At 40.0% G+C, this 21,472-nt stretch overlaps 1 protein-coding gene across 1 annotated transcript in view; it reads right to left on the reverse strand.

Moving 5' to 3' along the window:
• Nucleotides 1–8,855: 8,855 nt before the first annotated feature.
• The window catches only part of brms1la (BRMS1 like transcriptional repressor a), a 61,219-nt gene continuing 48,602 nt past the window's right edge, over nucleotides 8,856–21,472 (reverse strand). Inside the window, exon 10 of the mRNA XM_078233781.1 lies at nucleotides 8,856–10,627. Coding sequence (XP_078089907.1) covers nucleotides 10,510–10,627 — 118 coding nt within the window. The 3' untranslated portion in view covers nucleotides 8,856–10,509. The remainder of the gene's footprint in view (nucleotides 10,628–21,472) is intronic.

Here is a 21,472-nt window from a genome sequence, read left to right on the forward strand (position 1 = left end):
TCTTGCTACCTTTCTTAAACAAAAGAACAACATTGGCTATTCTCCAATCCTCTGGGACCTTTTGCTACCAAATAAACCTGTTGGACTTTAACCTGGTGTTGTTAGACTTCTTACTGTGTTGACCTCCCCTATAGTCAGTGAGGGTACAAAGATTTCTCTCAAGGCCCCAGCAATTTCCTCCTTTGCCTCTCTCAGTATTCTGGGGTCTCTCCCATCAGGCCCTGGGGATGTGTCTACCTTAATGTTTCTCAAGAACCCCAATACCTCCTCCTTTTTGATCTCAACATGACTCAAACTATCTACACATCCTTTCCCAGACTCATCATCCACCAAGTCCTTCTCTTTGGTGAATACTGACGCAAAGTACTCATTTAATACCTCGCCCATTTCCTCTGGCTCCACGCATAGATTCCCTCCCTTGTGCTTGAGTGGGCCAACCCTCTCCCTGGCTACCCTCTTGCTCTTTATATATGTATAAAAAGCCTTGGAATTTTCCTTAATCCTGCTGGCCAATGCTTTTTTGTGACCCCTTTTAGCCCTCCTTACTCCTTGCTTAAGTTTCTTCCTACTTTCCTTATATTCCACACTTGCTTCATGTGTTCCCAACCTCCTAGCTTTGACAAATGCTTCCTTTTTCTCTTTGACTAGGCTCACAATATCTCTCGTTATCCAAGGTTCCCAAAACTTGCCATACTAACCCTGCAATTTTTTCACCTCCCATATTTATCCAATTCCTTTTTGAAAGTTATTGAATTTTCTTCCACTGAAGGGCCTGTTCTGTGCTGTACTGTTCTATGTTCTATGTACCTTTCCAGCCAATGCATTCTAGATCATAATAACTCATTGCATAACACTTTTCCTCACGTTGCCTCTAGTTCTTTTGCCTTAAATTTGTATTCTCGGTCACTAGAAACAGTTCTCTATTTATGCTATCATAAAGCATAACTTTTATGGTTTATGTGATGTGCCGCTGGAATTACCAGAGGTTTAAAGCACTCCGAGCTGCTCTGCAAAGTTTTGTTTAAACCTCCACTGGCTGGAGTTACTTAGAGCCACCAGTGTAAGAATTCCTGAAGGCCACAGCATGGGGCAACTCTAACAAACTCAGAGAGACAGACATCAGAGGGTGAGGGGGAACTGGACATCAGGGGAATGGGGTAAATGGACATCAAGACAGAGATCTCAGACATAAAGGTGGGTGAGGGAGTCACATCAGGGGGTGAGGAGATTCGGACACTGGGGGTGGGGGAATCAGGCACTGGGGGTGGGGGAATCAGGCACTGGGGGTGGGGGAATCAGGCACTGGGGGTGGGGGAATCAGGCACTGGGGGTGGGGGAATCAGGCACTGGGGGTGGGGGAATCAGGCACTGGGGGTGGGGGAATCAGGCACTGGGGGTGGGGGAATCAGGCACTGGGGGTGGGGGAATCAGGCACTGGGGGGGCGGGGAGAGTTGGACATCTGGGGGCAGTTGGACATTAGGGGATGGGATAGTCGGACATTGTGGGGAGTCGGACGTTAGTTTTAAAGTTTAAGTTTTTAAAGTTTATTTATTAGTGTCATAAGTAGGCTTACATTAACACTGCAATGAAGTTACTGTGAAAATCCCCTGGTCGCCACATTCTGCCACCTGTTCAGGTACACTGAAGGAGAATTTAGCTTAGCCAATGTACCTGATCGGCACATCTTTCAGACTGTAGGAGGAAACTGGAGCACCCGGAGGAAACCTACGGAGACATGGGGAGAATGTGCAGACTCCGCATAGACAAGCCGGGAATTGAACCTGGGTCCTGGCACTGTGAGGCAGTAGTGCTAACCACTGTGCCACCTGCCCCTTGTTGCATTCTGTGACTCACAACAAATGTTTAAATGCGTTGGCAGAAAAATGCACGTGCATATTGTTCAGTGCCAAACTCTGTTTCTGAAAAAAATTGATTTTGTTCATTATTTATCATTTAGTCGGCGAAGAAAATGTTAATATGTAAAGAAGTGAATTTGATTGAACTAGCTGGGACTGAATATTCTGCATGACATCTTTGTGCTGTGGGTCAGACATTATTAATATCTCCATATTCAGGGGAGAACAAAGAATCCCATCGAGAGAGACTCTCACAGAAAGACGGAGAACTGAGAATAGAGCACACTTATTACTGCATTCAAATATGTTAATTGATACACAGAATATAGCAACTAACATTTCTCTTAGCAACCTTTGCTTTGGAAGGGGCAGCAAAATTGAATACAAAACCTTGCTTAAAATATTTAAAAATGAAATGGCATCTAAAGTGATTTTTTTCTCCCACCTCCATTATACTCAGGACACAACTACCCACATTATCCTGCCCTATACTCATGATTGGTTATTTTGTGTATGGGCTGAGAGCAATGTTCAATTTTCCTGTGCTTTTGGGAGGAAAGAATATAGAGCAGTGGAAAATAAACCTATTATGATGCTTTGTTTAATCTTCTTGATGATATAAATTCCACTTACAAACTGCTTTTGATATATTTTCTGCTTTCAAATCAGATAAAATTGTCATTCTATATAGTCATGAATTAAAATGTCCAAAATGGCTAATTTCGAAAACATCCCACATGAACTACAGGGCACCCGAGAAGGAAATAAATGGTTAAACTGTCAAGTACTTTTCCAGGTATTCGTAATCCTTATCTAGGATTTTTAAAAAAAATCTGACACAACAAAACTTTATCCAGAGTGTCTATTGACACCATCATGTCAACCAATGAATTGGCAAAGCAGGACTTCCGCAGCAAGCAAAGTATACTCAGCAAACCCTATTTAAAAAGTGTCTCAATAAACTGCAGCAAACAGCACTCCTGACCAAATATGCTACAAATTTCCTTGATGAAAGCAAGATGATTTCTCCAGCAAAATGCAATGAATGCAGGATAATTACATTAAACAAGTGCATAAAATCTAAACTTACAGCAGTCTCCAGGAGATGATTGACCGTGGATGTATTCAACAAGCTCCATTTGGGATGGGAATAATGGTGTCATTAAATGCAACCAAACAAGGATCTGCTATGCATCACACTGTCACATCCTTAACTACAGTACAACTACAGCCTGAAGTACAATATGTAACACCATCTTTTGGAGGCTATCGCCTTTTCGGCTTCTATCCACAGCAGACACTGGATTTCTTGGGAACTTCTTCAATCTTGGTTTGGATTATTTTATTTTCACCAGGACAGCCGTATTCCTGCTAACATAAAACGGCCTTTTGGCTAAGATCAAGTGTAGCATGGATCGCCTGCACTTGTTTGAGGTCATTAGGTTACACTGAGGCTTCATGTGTTTCATATGAAGCAATTTTTAAAAGCGGCATCTCGGCCTTTTGGCTAAGATGCAAATGAGCTCAGGTCTTGGAGGAGGATCCTCCCCCTTCTCCAATCAGCTTGACCCATGTAGATCAGGCCCAGGACAGGGTGGTTTTGGTCTCCCGTCCTGTCTTGTCAGCCTGGATCTGAAATGTCTCAACTTGTTGAGACTCTGAATTGGATTTGATTTGATTGAATTGGAAAAGTATAAAAAACATAAAATGAGATTAAATGCTAGTTGGCAGAATTCCACACTGAATACAATCTTCTGGCAATAACAGAACCGCTGCAAACCTTCATTTTTCTTGGGTAACAGAACAATGCAGGACCAGCAGTATAACTTAGACCTGCCAGCTCCACCTTATTCAAACAGGCTGTGCTTGTATGTGAACAAAGTCCTTAAATTTCAACCTATTAAATTTTGAACTGAGGATACCCACCCTCCCCCCAATTCTGAAGTTGCATTTAACTTTTTTTTGCACATATTTACCACCTTCTGGATATCAGCAATCATGAGCAGTGGCATAGGGACATGCTCCCTCCTCTTCAAAAATGATTGAAAATATATTTAGAGTTTAAAAATATATTTTAAAAATTGTAACATTACATTTTAATTATTCCTAAACCAAAAGTATTTATTTTAAATCATGTTATATGCAGCTCATTTTCTATCAGATTTTACTGCCACCAAAAGGTTTATTAAGGCTTTGCATTTCCTAAAAGAATGACAGTTGTTAAATTCTGTTTTGGATTCAAACTGCGTGTTAAAACATGTCACAATGTTGGTGCCTACAATGTTATTTTACTTCAGCCTAATAACAAAACTGACTTCCTCAATCACCATAAAGAATTGTAATTGTTAACTTGGCAAAAAGCTTTAAAAAGTAGGCAGTATGCTCTGAATCAGGTAGAATTTGGATTTTTAGCAATTAAAATTGTCTAAAAAAGCAATACATGTAATTTATTTGTGCATTTTTTGAGGAAGAACATTCTGAACAGTAAACATTAAACAAATTACTTGAAGTGGTGATTAAAATAGTTTTGTGAACACTGTCACAAGATCATAATAGGAGAAATAAGAATTTTTAAAAATTAAATCCAATCAAAAACCAAATTGGTCCAATCAAAAGTCCCTGCAAGAGAGCCATTACAGATCCAAGCTGACAAGACAGGCCCCACTTTTCCTGTTGTGGGCTCGATCAACAAGATCCAAGCTGATAGGAGCAGGCATTCAATCCCCTCCAGTGTTTTATGTGAGCTTTATCTTACCCAAAAGGCCTAAAAAATTGCTTCAAATGAAGCTCAATGTAACCTCATTGACTCCTATCAAACTAGTATTGACTCCTGCTGGTATTGACTCCTTGATCAAAAACTACACTTGATCTTAGCCAAAAGGCTAAGAAGAAATAAGAATTTCTTTTTGGTTATATCCAATCAAAGTCCAATTCAGTCTTGACCAGCAAGACATTACAAATCCAAGCTGACAAGACAGGCTGCCCTCTTCCTGTCTTGGACTCTATCTACATGATCCAAGCTGACAGGAGCAAGCACTGCACCCCCTCCAGTGCTGGATCTCATTTGCATCTTAGCCAAAAGATCTAGATGCCATTTTAAAAAAGAAATAAGAATTAGCTAATCTGATTGTGGACTTAACTCCACTTTGCTGCCTTCCCCCACAACCCTTGATTCCTTTGTAGATCAAAACCCTGTCTAACTTAGCCTTGAATATATTCGCTGACCAAGCCTCCGGAGATCTCTAAGAGAATTCCAAAGACTAGCAACCCTCTAGAAAAAACATTTCTCATCTCTTTTTTAAAATGCTTCGTATTTTTAGACTGTGCCTCTTAGTTGTAGATTCTTCTGCAAAGGGAATCATTCTCTTAGCACTGGGGGCCAAATGCAGCCCATCAGGCTTCTGAGTGCAGCCCATGACATTTTGTTGACCATTGTGCATGCGGTTGCCATATTCTGCTGATTTCGTCCACATATTTCTTTCCTGCTGGTATGACTAAAGTGATATGCATGTCAAGTAAGGGTAGGTGCTAATTGTGAGGTGCATGCTAATTGCAAGGTGCATGCTAATTGCAAACATCGACTGTGAAAACCATATGCTCCCCCTGCATCCAATCAAAGTACAAATCTTTCTTTTGCTTTTACCATTTGAATTTGATGACAGTTCTATTAATACATGATTAAGCATTTTCTATCATTCTTATGAATATTCAGTTGAATTAGATGTATTTAATCTTATTCACGTGGTCATGGTTAGTGAACAAACCCGGTTTCAATTTTGCAGCCCACTGAGATGGAGGAGGGCCACTCATGACCCACTCACCAGCCTAGGTTGCCTTATCACTGGCCTATCGTGTCAAGCTTCCTGAGTCTATGTTTCAATAAGATCACCTCTCTACTCTAAATTCTTGACCTACCTTGCTCAACATTTGCTCATAAGAAATGTCCCTGGAATCAGCCTAGTGTCTTGTTATTAACTATCTAAAGTTTATTTCAAGTTAGTGTATTTTGATAATCTCAATTTTATGAATCTACAAGTTCTCTGTATTTTCGGAAAATGGAATTTGTTGACTTGGCTTCTACTTTAATTTCAACCCAATGAATAAGATATTGTATCCCCACTGCACCTCTGTGGTGTAACATACCCTCATTTGATAAAGATATCCTCTCCTTGTTCCAATTTTTATTACAAAGAAAAGCTATAGTTAGTGTATTATGTACAAATGCAGAAGTTTATGACTAAATTATGGGCATGTGTGAGGTCCTCATATTTGAAGCAAAACTACTAAGCTATAAACAGTCTCCCCTCAGGATGAATTACTCTATACTTAATAGACAATTGTTGTTAAAATGTGATTCAACTGGCAGGAAAACAGTGGTCTTGTAAGACAATGATTTGTGCCATGGTAGTCAATTCTGTTAAACCTGTCTCCCTGGTGTATTAACAATCTAAAGTGAAACTGAAGTGTCCTCTCCTGAGTGCAAGCTTGGGAAAAAATTTTGGAAACCCTGCGTTGTCCAAGCATTAGTGCCCTCTTTTGACCTCCCCAGTTAAATTCAAAGGAATGCAAAGCATTACATTTAGCACCAGTTTGGTTGCAGATATTACCGGATGATATATTTAGGCATCAATTTCCCTTTGTGCTTCAATCCAGATTTTGTCAAAGTTTACTCCCTTAGCCTTCAACTCTCCCAAGGCATCCACAGGACAGTGGAGCTATTCACCATTAGGTGGGAGTTGGGTTCATGAGTGTCAGGGCCTGCCCACATGCCAGTGGGCCTGCATGCTGCATGTCTAGAGGCCAAACTTAATCTGAATTCCTTTGACCTGGGTCCATTAGGGACTCAGTTTCCATGTGTCAGCAGCAGAAGGCATAGCTGAGGACCTGCCCAAGGAGAGGCTGCATTCTGACATGGAGAGACTTACAAAACATTTGGCTCTCTTTTTTGCATTTCTGCTGACCAGTGGTATAGGCAGAACATGAAAAGCAAACTAGCACACAAAAATGGAAAGCATACTCACTTCACCCACATGCTCAATGCATCACGACAACCTTTCGAAGTGACAGGAAAAACATACATTTATACATGATAAAAGCCTGCATCCTGAAAACAAGCTCAACTGCCAGGGCACAGTAGTTGCATTACAATTTAATTTCATCTATCCACTCACTAATGGTCATAATGAATGTTCCAGCACTTTTATACTGGATTGGGGACCTGGTGCAGATTAAAGTACTTGGCTGTGCCTCATGATTTAATCAGCCTCTGTTTTCTATTCCAACATAAAACATGCTGGAACATTCATTATTACCACATCAGTGATAAAATCAACTAATATAAGAGGAAAATTGTCACGTTTGGGCCAAAATGTTAAAGAACTGAATGTAGTTGAGTAATTAAAATGAAAACCTGATTACAGGTGCCTTGCAAATGCTAGTCTTTAGTGATCAATGTTAAAATGCTCCCAAAGCTGAATTAGACAAAGATCGATCCAATCATAAGAAAACTGCATATTAATGTTTAGACCCAATTATGTTAGTTTTGTCAGCTTAATGCACAAAAGCTTGCATTAATTTTTCAACAGTACCATGTTGCAATCATCCAATTTAACTTTTCAATTAATACTCAAGATCACTGCCTTCATTGTAAATACTGTTGTATATAGAATATACAAAAAGGAGAGTTGGAGCAAAATCAATAAGGATGGAGACTTTGCATTATTCATTTATTTCTTTGATCGGTTTTGATCCAGGCCTAATGAAATTACAAGTTGGATTTTTTCATCATTTTGAAATGATAGATGGCTGAGGTAGGATAAACATTACATCCATTCCAAATTGGCCTGCAGTAGCTTCTTTAAAACTACAGTATTTATCTAAAATAATGTATTTGTTGGGGACAAGTTAATCATAGTTTAACAAAGATAAACATTGATTTTGAAGAAAACTGATCCAACACAAAGTGACAGTGCTTAGATAGGATATAAATAAAATATAGATTAGAAACACTTCTGGGATCAAACTGTGCAAATAGATTAAGAGGCTAAAATGTATTTGGAAACAAACCACATGGCAACGTACAATAATTTGTGTGCACCATTGTCTTTCTTAACCCTGATGAGAGGGAGTATATCTTTGGAAGTAGAGTAGAGAGAATAGAAAAGTTTCCTACACATTCTGATTTTATTATGTTGCACTTCTGGCATGTGCAATATAGAAAAGTGCCAACCGCATGCTAAATGTACGACAAAGGTAAATATGCATTGGCACGTGTTAGGAGAGATAGTCTCATATTGGTTAATGTTGTAAAAGCAGCTCGCATGCATTTTCACAAAAGGCTAAGCTCTGAAAGTAATAACTATGTTGATTTCAATATTTGATTATGATTGCAGTAATTCAAGAAAGCCCATCACCTTCTCAAAACAGCGAGGGATCAGCAATAAACAAAGACTTTTTCACCTTCCTAAGACAAAGTTGGTGAGCCTATTTGGTAATGCACACATGGAATTCTAACTTTTCTTTTATGGCTGAGGGCTGTAATGAAGGTTCACCACTCACACTATTGAAAATACAGCTAATAGTACACTCCTTGGTCAATGTAAAATTGCATTAGGATAAATTCACAATAAATTATTGCACAAGGTTGTGAAACTACTCCAGTAATTTTGGTTACAGTTGGTGTAAAAGTTTAGAGGGGAAAATGACATTCTCCTTGCTACACCAGTCCTGTTCAATGGAATGGATTTGAATTGAGTGACTAAATGTCTTTCCAGAGACTGAAGGAGTGTTAGGTACAGAATATCTTAAGTACCCAAATCTTTAATGGTAATGACATTAAAGCACAAAACTTAAACAGAAAGCACACAGTTTCAGCTCTTGGTCTTTTCTGACACGGCTAAGGTAACAGCCAACTTCCCAGCCAAGGTAACAACAGGATGTAAATATGTTAAAAGCTCTGATTTTTGCCTATATAGAATGGGGTAAAAGAAAACAAGACAACCTTAAAAAGGGATTTTATTAACATGGTACACATAATTTATATAACAAAGTTTGTTCATGACCATTTGCAGTTTTTAAAATTCAATTTTCAACATTTTCATGCAAAATAAACACATGTTTACAAAATAAACATGTTCACATCGCACACAGGCTGAGGAAATGCATAAAACTCTAAATTCATGATAGGTCTTAATACAGGAGTTAATCTCCCAGAAATTCATATCTAGGTGCTTCTCAAACCAGCGAGACCACACCATGTTTAAAGAAAATGAGGTGATAATTGAAATGTGATACGGTATTTGGCTGATGCAATTTTATGTTAATTTTACTTGTAGGCACATCCAAGAAAATGTAAAATCCTTCAATAAACAAGGCATGTATATAAAAACAGGACTTTGTAACCAGGGATTATTTTGACACCAAAGTGATAGCATATGGCATAGAGGGGAAAAACTGGATCTCAGTATATTTAATTGTCCTATTTCATTGACATGCCAATACATCACATCTGTCAGGAGACTTTCTAAGTTCATCAGAGTTTACTATCCAACTGATCGCCAGAATTACATAGCTTTGTTTTCATTTTACTTTATCAAGAATATAATGCACATTGATTGAACAAAAACAGTTTCAATTTACACAAAACCACAGTCGGAAATAAGTACTTAATTCAATTTCACTGCCTTTACACAAAACAGAGACCGGACATGCTCAGCAAATTCAGTCCAATTTGTTCAAATTATATTCCACAACTATAATCCGAATAACTGTTCAGGAACATAATACAAATTACTAATGTACTTATCAACAAGTATGCCCTTTCAAAGGTCTCCATTTTTTACAATGTTCTTAAAAGTTGGTCATTGATATAGTCAATACACTTGGATGACAGCACAATGATACATCTGTATTTTTTGTTTGCTAAGCTTGAAATTCAGAAAATGAAAGCAAATATGGTTCTATAATTTAACATTCTACTTATCAGGCTTTTCACATCCATTCTAACCACTCTTTGTTCCATTCCACTGCAACAGCTATGTTCAACAACCAGTGTAATGGTCTAGACTACAGTATAAAAATTTTAAGCACCATTGGATTTTCCATCTGGCACCAGTGGATATCACGTTCATTTGGATGTGAAGATGTCTCACGTTCACTAGAACTGCAGCAGGAGGAGCAAGGCAGAGTTGTGCATTGGCTGAAGGTCTCATTCAGAAACAATACAAGTGTGCGTTGTATAGCCAGTTTATTTGCCTCAGGCACTGCTTGAATCAAGTACCTTGAAGCAGAAGCCACAGTATTGACAAAACCTATCCTCCTATTTTGACAGGTAAAGAGGGAGTAGCATAAGTGAACAGAATGATAAACAAATAAAAATCTTGGCTTACTTAATGAGGACATTACATAGAAAATGCATAAAGAGAAAGAAAAATAGCAAACTACTTTACTAAAGTGACATTTTTAAGGATTTCATTCTCAAATAACTTTTCCTCACCAGATAAGACCGAACATGCTTAATAGCCAAATATTTCTGTAAATCGAATTAATTGTATTTCACTAAGTATAACTCCAATGTAACAACACCTTCTTTGTTGTAGAGACAATACAAAAAGTTCATACAAAAAAATAAAAGACTTGACAAGCATTACGAAGTTACATATGTTTGATGGTGTATTTTCCTTTCTGTAGTTGAGAAATGTAAAGTTTAGACTTGCTGCTGTCAGTCCTCTTAAACCATACTTCATCATTGTTGATGGTTGTTATTGTGGCACTAAAAATACAAGAAACAGGTTATTGTCTTCATTGGGAAAATATTCTTACAAGCTTTCATGGCATTCCATGAGTAGTTAAGTCTGCTTTTGTGCCTTGAGATTATGCCGACATATTTCTTGTTTTGCTAAAATAGAGGATGAGCAATTTCAAATGCAAATCTCACAGCATACTTTCAGAGCCTTGGATGCGATCTCCAATTTAAAATAAAGGTACTCCACTTGATCATTGGTACACTTCAGTTTACAACAAAATAAATTTGCCAAATAGCCAAACTGAGAAAAACTTTGTATACAGGCACAATTTTTGGAAGACACCTACAGAGACATTGGGACAATTTTCCCATCCTGCAATGCCAACTGCCCACTGGCCGCGAATGGACGTGGGGCTGCGATTAGGCTGTATGGTGGGGGGGGGGGGGGTAAGCACTGCCGGGGTACTGAAACTACAGGTTGACAGATAGTTCCGGGCCTCTGCGCATAATAGCCCCCCCCCCCCCCCCAAGCTTTCAATGATATTCACGATTATGACCTCTGCAATGCACAGAGTGTGGGAGATTCTTGTCTGAACTCGCACTGAAAAAATCAGTGTGATTTACACCAGTTTTCTGGCAAATTTGACACTTAGAACATTTTTGGGAGAATCGCGGCCATTGTGTGAGAGAAAAATGCAACAAACTATCATTGTGTAACTAAACATATTGCTCTTCATCCAATAGGCCAGAGCTTATTCCACCATATTTTCCAATGTTCTCTGTCTCGGGTTTATGTCCAATATCATTTACCATGAATTCCCAATCTCAGCGCTGGCATTGGCACTGATCCACAGCCTTGAATAGAAAGGTGGGTAAGAAGCATTTCACGCGCACATCTTCTGCCTCGCCCAGGAGGCAAACACAGAGCAGCTCTGCATTAGGCCTAATAGCTGATTTCTGCTGCTTCTTTTGAGTGTAGATAAATGACACATGATAGGGGCGGCACGGTGGCACAGTGGTTAGTACTGCTGCCTCACAGCGCCAGGGATCCGGGTTCAATTCCGGCCTTGGGGTCACTGTCTATGTGGAGTTAGCACATTCTCCCCATGGCTGCGTGGATTTCCTCCGGGAGCTCCGGTTTCCTTCCACAGTCCAAAGATGTGCGGATTAGGTTGATTGGCTATGATAAATTAATCCTAGTGTCAGAGGGATTAGCGGGGTAATTATGAGCGGTTACGGGAATAGGGCCTGGGTGGGATTGTGGTCAGTGCAGGCTTGATGGCCTCCTTCTGCACTGTAGGGATTCTATGATTCTATGAAATGGGCTGATAGTGAGAAATAATTAGTCAGGCCAGCAGCATACAATCTTCCAAGTAATACACACATCAAGCTCTACTTCAAGGGGGGCATATGTTGATAAAAATAACACCAGCACAATTTACACTTCTATATATTTTCTGCAGAAATTTATCTATACTATTTTCAAACATTTGGAAGTTTAATTTTGCAAAATTAGTCATTTTAAACATATAAAAATGCCAATTATAAACATGCATCATTTCCATTGACATCAGGGAAAATAGAAACAGCCAGCAAGTTACGTTACAAGCTACATTTAAAAAAAGAGACCCATGATACACTGCTTAGGAGCAAATTAAAGGCTGTAACTTTCAATTCATTCGGTGCACCTGTCAGCAAAGCAGCAACAGATATTTGTTAACAGCTTTCTTCCACAACAAAAGAAAAGCAGCTTTGTACAAAAACTACAACCCTCATATTTATGGGAAAGAAACAGAGGCACACATCAACAATTAGGAAACCCAGAAATGTTGGAAATGGGGAGGTTCTGGCAAATTTGATGGCAGCCTCATTAAATTTTTTAGTCCATTTCCTGCCCAGTTTTGGGATGATTACCAGCAATCAAGATTAGGGATTATTTTGGGGGGGGGTTTAAGTAATCAGAGCAGAGGAGTGAGGAAGGAGGAAACGATCACGGGGAATAGACATCATGACACGTTTACCTCAGGAGCTGGGGGCAAGTACATCGTCTCTCACCACCCATAAGAAGTGCAAGGCTCCTGCCTTGTTCCAGCTGCTAGGTTTCCTGAGCCCTGGGAAATCTGGCAGACTATCACCCAATTTAAATGGCTGCAGAAATCATAGGCTTGTAGCCTAATTAACATTAAAATCATTGACCTGCCTCAAGTGGGTTACTCCCACATTCCCAATCTTGATGCAGTTAAACCAAAGGTTTGCAGTGGATGTCACATTACTTTTAAAACAATTTAACTTTTGCCATGTCTGACCCTCTTATGCCAATCTTGGGGGAGGGGAGAAAGTTGCCTTGCATTAGGTACTGCAAATGCAAAATACATGCCAAGTCCCTGACTTTAGTTTCTTGAAAGATAGTACATATACCCCCAGTTTAAAATGTGCTCCAGTAATACTTTCAATTTAGTATGGCTTGTAAATTAAGGAACGTACCAGAAAATCACTGCCTTCATTTCCAGGACTGCACATGCACCAAGAACCACACTGTAACTGCGCATGCTCAGTCTTTTGTTCAAAAAAAATTATCGTCACCCCTCTACAGGCTCCCCCCCCACTTGCCACAAAGGAGGCAGGAGAAGGATGGCAAACTGGAGGGAGCAAGAGATAGCAAGTGGAAAGGAGTGAGAGAGGTGGGAAGCAGCTAGCAGGAGACAAGTTGAAAGAGTAAGGTTGTAAGAGTAGAAGTAGAAAAAGGATTTTTTGGGCCAGTTAGGTTCAAGGCAACCAACAGGGTTTTAATGTAAAAATTACAAGTCAGGAACATAACTCATTCTTATTACATGCTTTCCTATGGCAAAGTGATTTTTGTTTATCACACCCCGTTTTCTTTAGGAACACATGCTATAAATGAGGTATAGCTGTATTTGTTGTGATAATAACAGCAGTTGGCTAAATAAAGACCCACCAAAGTCAGCCAAAGCGGCTTTTCAAAATCAGGAAATCTGAGATATCGTAACAGCTAAAAAGAAATCTGATTATCTTCCTTTATCCAGTCTCTTCCCACCTACATCTGTGAATCCTCTTCTACACTGTTATTTTAAAAATTTCCAGTTTCCTAGCCCTAATAATTTCCTTTTCACCCTGGATGTCTACACATCCATCGTTAATCAGGACAATTGAAGGGCTCTCGCTTCTTCCCTGAACAGAGGCCTTGAACACTGCTTCCAATGGCTTTTGATAAAGAAAGTTCCAAACACTCACGCTCTCAAAGAAAAAAGTTCTCTTTATCAGTCTTAAATGGGCGACCCATTATTTATAAACAATATCCCTACTTTTAAACTTCCCTACAGGAGGAAACACCCTTTCCGTATCCAGTCCATCAAGCCTCCTTGGAATCTTGTATGTTTCAATCAAGTTGCCTCTTACTCTTCTGAACTGCAGTGGATATAAGTTTAGCCAACATTTCCTTGTAAGACAACCCACTCATTCCAGTATTAGACTAGAAAACATTCTCTGACTGCTTCCAGTGCATTTACATCCTTCCTTAAATGAGGAGACTGTAATGTCCTAACTATGTTAGAGATTGTGGGTTTTAAATAAAAGGAAAAAATCTGATTTGCACACATGGATTCAAACTAACAATAACAGATTTATTCTAGGAGCTATGGCCTACTGAAACTAAAACAGGAACCTGTGTAACACACAATGACCTCATGATCGAGTCATGTGACCTGCACTTAAAGGAATCATGCAACCACTTAAACACATAACATCCCTCCCGCTTTACTTCTGTGGTCATGTCAATAAATTACTATATTATGTATAGGATCAATAATACTCTAAATACAGTACTATGCATCATTAATCATTCTACACAGCTTTTTGACATCTGATAGAATTTCAATTGGTAAAAGCTAAGCTAATTAATTCGTTATAGTTAAATTGTATTGTCAACTAAAGTTTGTCATAGTCATAGAGGTTTACAGCATGGAAGCAGGCCATTCCGCCCAACTTGTCCATGCTGCCCTTTTTTTCAAACCACTAAGCTAATCCCAATTGCCTGCATTTGGCCCATATCCCTCTATACCCATTTTACCCACGCAACTGTCTAAATGCTTTTTAAAAGACAAAATTGTACTTACCTCTACTACCACCTCTGGCAGCTCATTCCAGACATTCATCACCCTCTGTGAAAAAATTGCCTCTCTGGAACCTTTTGTATCTCTCCCCTCACCTTAAACCTATGCCCTCGAGTTTTAGACTCCTCTACCTTTGGGAAAAGATGTTGACTATCTAGCTGATCTATGCCCCTCATTATTTTATAGACCTCTATAAGATCACCCCTAAGCCTTCTATGCTCCAGGGAAAAAAGTCCCAAGCTATATAGCCTCAAACCACCAAGTCCCGGGAGCATCCTAGTAAGTCTTTTTTGTACTCTTTCTAGTTGAATAATATCCTTCTTATAATAGTGACCAGAACTGTACACAGTATTCCATGTGCGGCCTTACTAATATCTTGTACAACTTCAGCAAGACATCCCAACTTCTGTATTCAACATTCTGACCAATGAAACCAAGCATGCTGAATACTTTCTTACACCCTACCATTAACTGAGTAAGTCCTGCCCTGGTTCAGTCTACCAAAATGTATCACCTCACATTTATCGAAATTAAACCCCATCTGCCATTCATCAGCCCACTGGCCCAATTGATCAAGATCCCGTTGCAATCCTAGATAACCTTCTTCACTGTCCAATCTTGGTGTCATCTACAAACTTATTAACCATGCCTCCTAAATTCTCATCCAAATCATTAATATAAATGACAAATAACAGTGGGCCCAGTACCAATCCCTGAGGCACACCGCTGGCCACAGGCCTCCAGTTTGAAAAACAAACCACCCTCTGTCTTCTGTCATGTCATCAAGCCAATTTTGTCAACCTTGTCAAAGGCCTTGCTAAAGTCCATGTAGACAACATCAACTGCACTGCCCTCATCTACCTTCTTGGTTACCCCTCCAAAACTTCACAATATATCTTGGGGTTTCTGATTTGATCCCGAACACTATTGTTCCTTTCAATACCATATCCATCACCTTCCCCATCAGGGGATCATTTCTGATACATTTCTGAACTTGAGAAACTGTCATAAGCAAATGATCTAGTAGCAAAAAATAAAGAATATTAATAAAGGTAAGCACGATAATGCATCAACATTAGCATGGCACTCTAATTCATGACACTTTATACCATAGGAGTGTGCAGATATGATCAGTGACCATCTTTGCAATCGGCTAGCAGGTAATAATTATATGACCCAAAAATAGTAAAGGGTAGATGATCAGTCAATAATATGAAATGACGTCCATATAAATAATGATGAAACCTTCAGACACCAAAAATTATACTCAATGCTTCTTTTTCTGGATAAACATAGTTGGATTCAGCACTAGTCAGAGTAAGTGAAGCAAAAACTATTGGTCATTCTGCTCCTGAAGGCATAATATGTGAAACGACTGCCCCTACTCCATAGGGTGAAGCGTTGCAAGCAAGTCGTAATGGTAGTTTCAGATTAAAATGAACTAATACTTCAGACTTCTGCAAAGCACATTGGACATCCTTGTATGCTTTCTCACATTCTGTTGTCCAGTCCGATGACAGTTTCATACATAGTAAATTATGCAATAGCTTCAATAATTAGCTAAGTTAGGAATCAATTTGCCATAATAATTTACTAATCCTAGAAAGGACCTCACTTGTGTCACATTTGTTGGACATGGGGCTTCTAAAATAGCTTTTTTAAAAAAAGCTGCTTGATGTAGGCCTTTACTATCAATAATCTGACCCAAATATTGGACTGACGTGTGGAAAAAGTCTCACTTTTCTTTCTTGATACACAGACCACGCGCTTGGGGATGTTCCAATGTTGCTTCTAAATTATTTATGTATTCTTGTTCACTGGACCTTGTAATTAGATCATCCAGATTACACTGTACACCAGAAAGAGCACTTAAAATCTGATCTGATCTTTGGAATAGGGCCGGTATAGACATTATTTCAAAAGGCAATCTTTTATAATGAGAAAGACCTTTATGAGCAACAATGGTAAGCAATGGTTGAGATTCAGTAGCTACATTCATCTGTAAATATGCCTGTGAAAGATCAATCTTACTAAATTTCTGTCCACCTGATAACTGAGGAAACAAATCTCCAATTAAAGGAAACGGGTATTGATCAGCACACAACATTGGGTTTATGGCTGTTTTAAAATCACCACAGATACGAATTGAACCATCTGGATTCATGATAGATATGACGGGGCTAACCCAGACACTTATTGTAACTGGCTCTAACATACCAGTGCTAACAAGTTGTACTAATTCTCCTTCAACCTTGGGACGAATTGTATATGGCACCTCTTTTGCTTTGAGACTTTTTGGTTGACTAATAGGCTTTATCTGGAGTTTCACTTGAACTACTTTCATTGAGTAAAGTGTTTAATCAAATACACTCTTGTATTCAACCAGAGGGTGCTGTAGGTCTGTTATGGCACCGACTAATCTGTTGACAACACTCCAGTTAAGCTTTATGTTTTCCAACCATGATCTCCCAAATAAAGCTGGAAAATTACGACAAACCACAGGGAGAGGCAACTCCATTTTTTGTCTACTCAGCTCTATGTTGACCATGATAAATCTTTTAATGGCACAATCTCTTCCACGTACGTCCTTAAAATCACGTCAGCTGATTTTAACAGAAGATGCTTCAGATTTTGTTGGTATGTAGCCTCAGGAATTAAAGACACAGCAGCACCAATATCAAACTCCATCCGAATAGATTGTCCATTTACCTTCGGAATCACCCACAACCTATGTGATTCACCCTGTTTGGATAAGACGTTCAGTTCAGCTCTTCATCATATTTCTGGACATTCTCTTCTTCACAGGCATAATTGTTTTCTTCCATGGGTTGTAAATTATTTTTGTAGGATGCAACTTGTTCTTCTTCTTCAAATTACCCAGATTCTTCTTCCGAATGTTTTTCTCAGGGAGAAACTAGTCTAGCTCAACAAGCTTTTGCAACATGACCCATTTTGCCACAATGTTTGCATTTACTATCCCTGCTGCAGCATTCATTCGCTGAATAATCCATTTTGGCACATCTGTGACATGCTTGTCACAATTTTCTCTTTTTATGGGCAGTTCCCAACTTGTGGACCTTCATTCCTGCACCAAATTGTGAAGCCTCTTTAACAACCAGTTCATTCATGCCATGATTTCTTTTGCAGTCCTTAAAGTCAAAGAACGTTCAGCAAGCATAGCTTCAATTTGGAGACCACAAACTAGACAATCTTGAAGAGTATATTCGAATGACTCACCAAACTCACAATGTCGCGCCAGCCTTTTCAAAGGTGACCACAAACTGAGCAACGCTTTCGCCTTCCAACTGAATCCTTCTGTAGAACCTGAACAGTTCCATGATGATCAATGGCTTTGGAAAGTAACGCTCTTCAAGGATCTTATCAAATTATAAGTCATCATATGTTTTGGTTCCTGGCTTTGCTGAATGAACCAACCACCGGAACAAATTTATTTCCTATTGAACTGAGAAAAGCTGATACGAGCAACTGGGTTGCAATTTTATTCGTTTATTCGTACTGAAGACGCACTACATAAGAACTCCAAGGTTCATTTTCTTCATTGAAAGGACCCATGGATCCTAATAGACCTGCCAACTGTCTTCCCAGTACCCTCTTTTTTACCCTAATGACCGTAGGCCTAATGTGGAGATGCCAGCATTGGACTGGGGTAAACACAGTAAGAAGTTTAACAACACCAGGTTAAAGTCCAACAGGTTTATTTAAATAAACCTGTTGGACTTTAACCTGGTGTTGTTAAACTTCTGACCGTAGGCTTGACATACTTTTTTTCCCCCAAAAGGCCTCAGCCATACAGCAAAGCATTCCTTATTTCCAGATATGCCAGATGATGCCTGGAATCTCCTTCACTGATTGGAAAAACCCCCTCTTTAAAACCATGCAGAGAGCTTACACCCTTTTTCAACTTAATTTACTTTCCTTCTCTGGCACTTTAATCTTTAATCCTGTTTTTGCTTTGCCCCAGCCTTCTATGAGATTTCTAAATTCTTGGAAGTGCAGGGTCGGATTAGGACAAGTCAGCATGGATTTAGTAAGGGGAGGTCGTGCCTGACAAACCTGTTAGAGTTCTTTGAAGAGATAACAAATAGGTTAGACCAAGGAGAGCCAATGGATGTTATCTATCTTGACTTCCAAAAGGCCTTTGACAAGGTGCCTCACGGGAGACTGCTGAGTAAAATAAGGGCCCATGGTATTCGAGGCAAGGTACTAACATGGATTGACGATTGGCTGTCAGACAGAAGGCAGAGAGTTGGGATAAAAGGTTCTTTCTCAGAATGGCAACCGGTGACAAGTGGTGTCCCGCAGGGTTCAGTGTTGGGGCCACAGCTGTTCTCTTTATATATTAACGATCTAGATGACGGGACTGGGGGCATTCTGGCCAAGTTTGCCGATGATACAAAGATAGGTGGAGGGGCAGGTAGTATTGAGGAGGTGGGGAGGCTGCAGAAAGATTTAGACAGTTTAGGAGAGTGGTCCAAGAAGTGGCTGATGAAATTCAACGTGGGCAAGTGCGAGGTCTTGCACTTTGGAAAAAAGAATAGAGGCATGGACTATTTTCTAAACGGTGACAAAATTCATAATGCTAAAGTGCAAAGGGACTTGGGAGTCCTAGTCCAGGATTCTCTAAAGGTAAACTTGCAGGTTGAGTCCGTAATTAAGAAAGCAAATGTAAATGTTGTCATTTATCTCAAGAGGCTTGGAATACAAAAGCAGGGATGTACTTCTGAGGCTTTATAAAGCATTGGTTAGGCCCCATTTGGAGTACTGTGAGCAATTTTGGGCCCCACACCTCAGGAAGGACATACTGGCACTGGAGCGGGTCCAGCGGAGATTCACACGGATGATCCCAGGAATGGTAGGCCTGACATACGATGAACGTCTGAGGATCGTGGGATTATATTCATTGGAGTTTAGGAGGTTGAGGGGAGATCTGATAGAAACTTACAAGATAATGAACGGCTTAGATAGGATGGACGTAGGGAAGTTGTTTCCATTAGCAGGGGAGACTAGGACGCGGGGGCACAGCCAGAGAGTGGTAGGTCTGTGGAATTCATTGCCACAGAGGGCTGTGGAGGCCGAGACGTTGAGCGTCTTCAAGACAGAAATTGATAAATTCTTGATTTCTCGAGGAATTAAGGGCTATGGGGAGAGAGCGGGTAAATGGAGTTGAAATCAACCATGATTGAATGGTGGAGTGGACTCGATGGGTCGAATGGCCTTACTTCCGCTCCTATGTCTTATGGTCTTACGGTCTTCTAACATTTGAAGTGCGAGTATGTTTTTTCCTTCTACTTAGGATCTTTTCTTGATGTTCTCAATGAAACAAAATGCTGACTTGTTGCCAATTTTCTTTTTATAATGTCCAATGATAGAGGTCGTGGTTTTTAAGCAAAAAGACACAGTGGTTAGCACTGCTGCCTCATAGTGCCAGGGATCCGGGTTCAATTCCGGCCTCTGGGTCACTGTCTGAGTGGAGTCCCGCTTCCTCCCACAGTCCAAAGATGTGCGGGTTAGGTTGATTGGCCATGCTAAATTGACCCTAGTGTCAGGGGGATTAGCAGGATAAATGTGCGGGTTTATGGGGATAGGGCCTGGGTGGGATTGTGGTCAGTGCAGTCTTGATGGGCTGAATGGCCTCCTTCTGCACTGTAGTGATTCTATGATTCTATGAAGAAAGATGTGGTTTACACACATAGAAATCAAACAGCAACAACAGATTTATTCTGGGAGCTGTGACCTGTACAAAGTACATACTAGAACTAAAACAGGAACCTGTGAAACACCCAATGACTTCATGATCAAGTCATGTGACTTGCTCTTAAACAAATCATACAATTACATATATATAAAATATATATATGTATATAAAACAGACCGAAACCGTACTCAGTATTCCAAATGTTCTCTCACAATGCCCTGTTTAACTGAAGCATAACATCTCTATTTTTGCATTCAATTCCCCTTGCAATAAACAATAACATTGTATTCGTTTTTCTAATTACTTGCTGTATCTGCATACTAACCTTTTGCAATGGTTTCCCTCATGATTATCACTGTACATTTCAACTCCCATTATCTGTGTCCCACTATGTCGTTACAATTCGGGAAACTGTACACCACTCCTCCAAGTGATTTTCTCATCTCAACCTAAATTGCTTCTACTTCCTGGTTTCCTGAACATATATGATCCCTCCCCAATGTGCTAGTACCATCATTAATTAACAGCCACCGCTCCACCTTTTCTTAACTTCCTGTCCTTCCGAAATGTCGGCTCTGTGGCGCAATGGGTAGTGCGTTGGACTTTTCAGTAATGGCAAGTCAATCATTCAAAGCTTGTGGGTTCAAGTCCCATCCGCGTCTAATTTTGGGTGGCACGGTAGCACAGTGGTTAGCACTGCTGCTTCACAGCTCCAGGGACCTGGGTTCGATTCCCGGCTTGGGTCCCTGTCTGTGTGGAGTTTGCACATTCTCCTTGTGTCTGCGTGGGTTTCCTCCGGGTGCTCCGGTTTCCTCCCACAGTCCAAAGATGCACGGGTTAGGTTGATTGGCCATGCTAAAAATTGCCCCTTAGAGTTCTGAGATGCGTAGGTTAGAGGGTAAATATGTAGGGATATGGGGGTAGGGCCTGGGTGGGATTGTGTTCGGTGCAGACTCGATGGGCCAAATGGCCTCTTTCTGCACTGTAGGGTTTCTATGATTCTATGATGTCACATACCCTTCAATA

The sequence above is a fragment of the Mustelus asterias genome, chromosome 18 (genome assembly GCF_964213995.1).
Source record: "Mustelus asterias chromosome 18, sMusAst1.hap1.1, whole genome shotgun sequence".
Taxonomy (NCBI): Eukaryota; Metazoa; Chordata; class Chondrichthyes; order Carcharhiniformes; family Triakidae; genus Mustelus; species Mustelus asterias.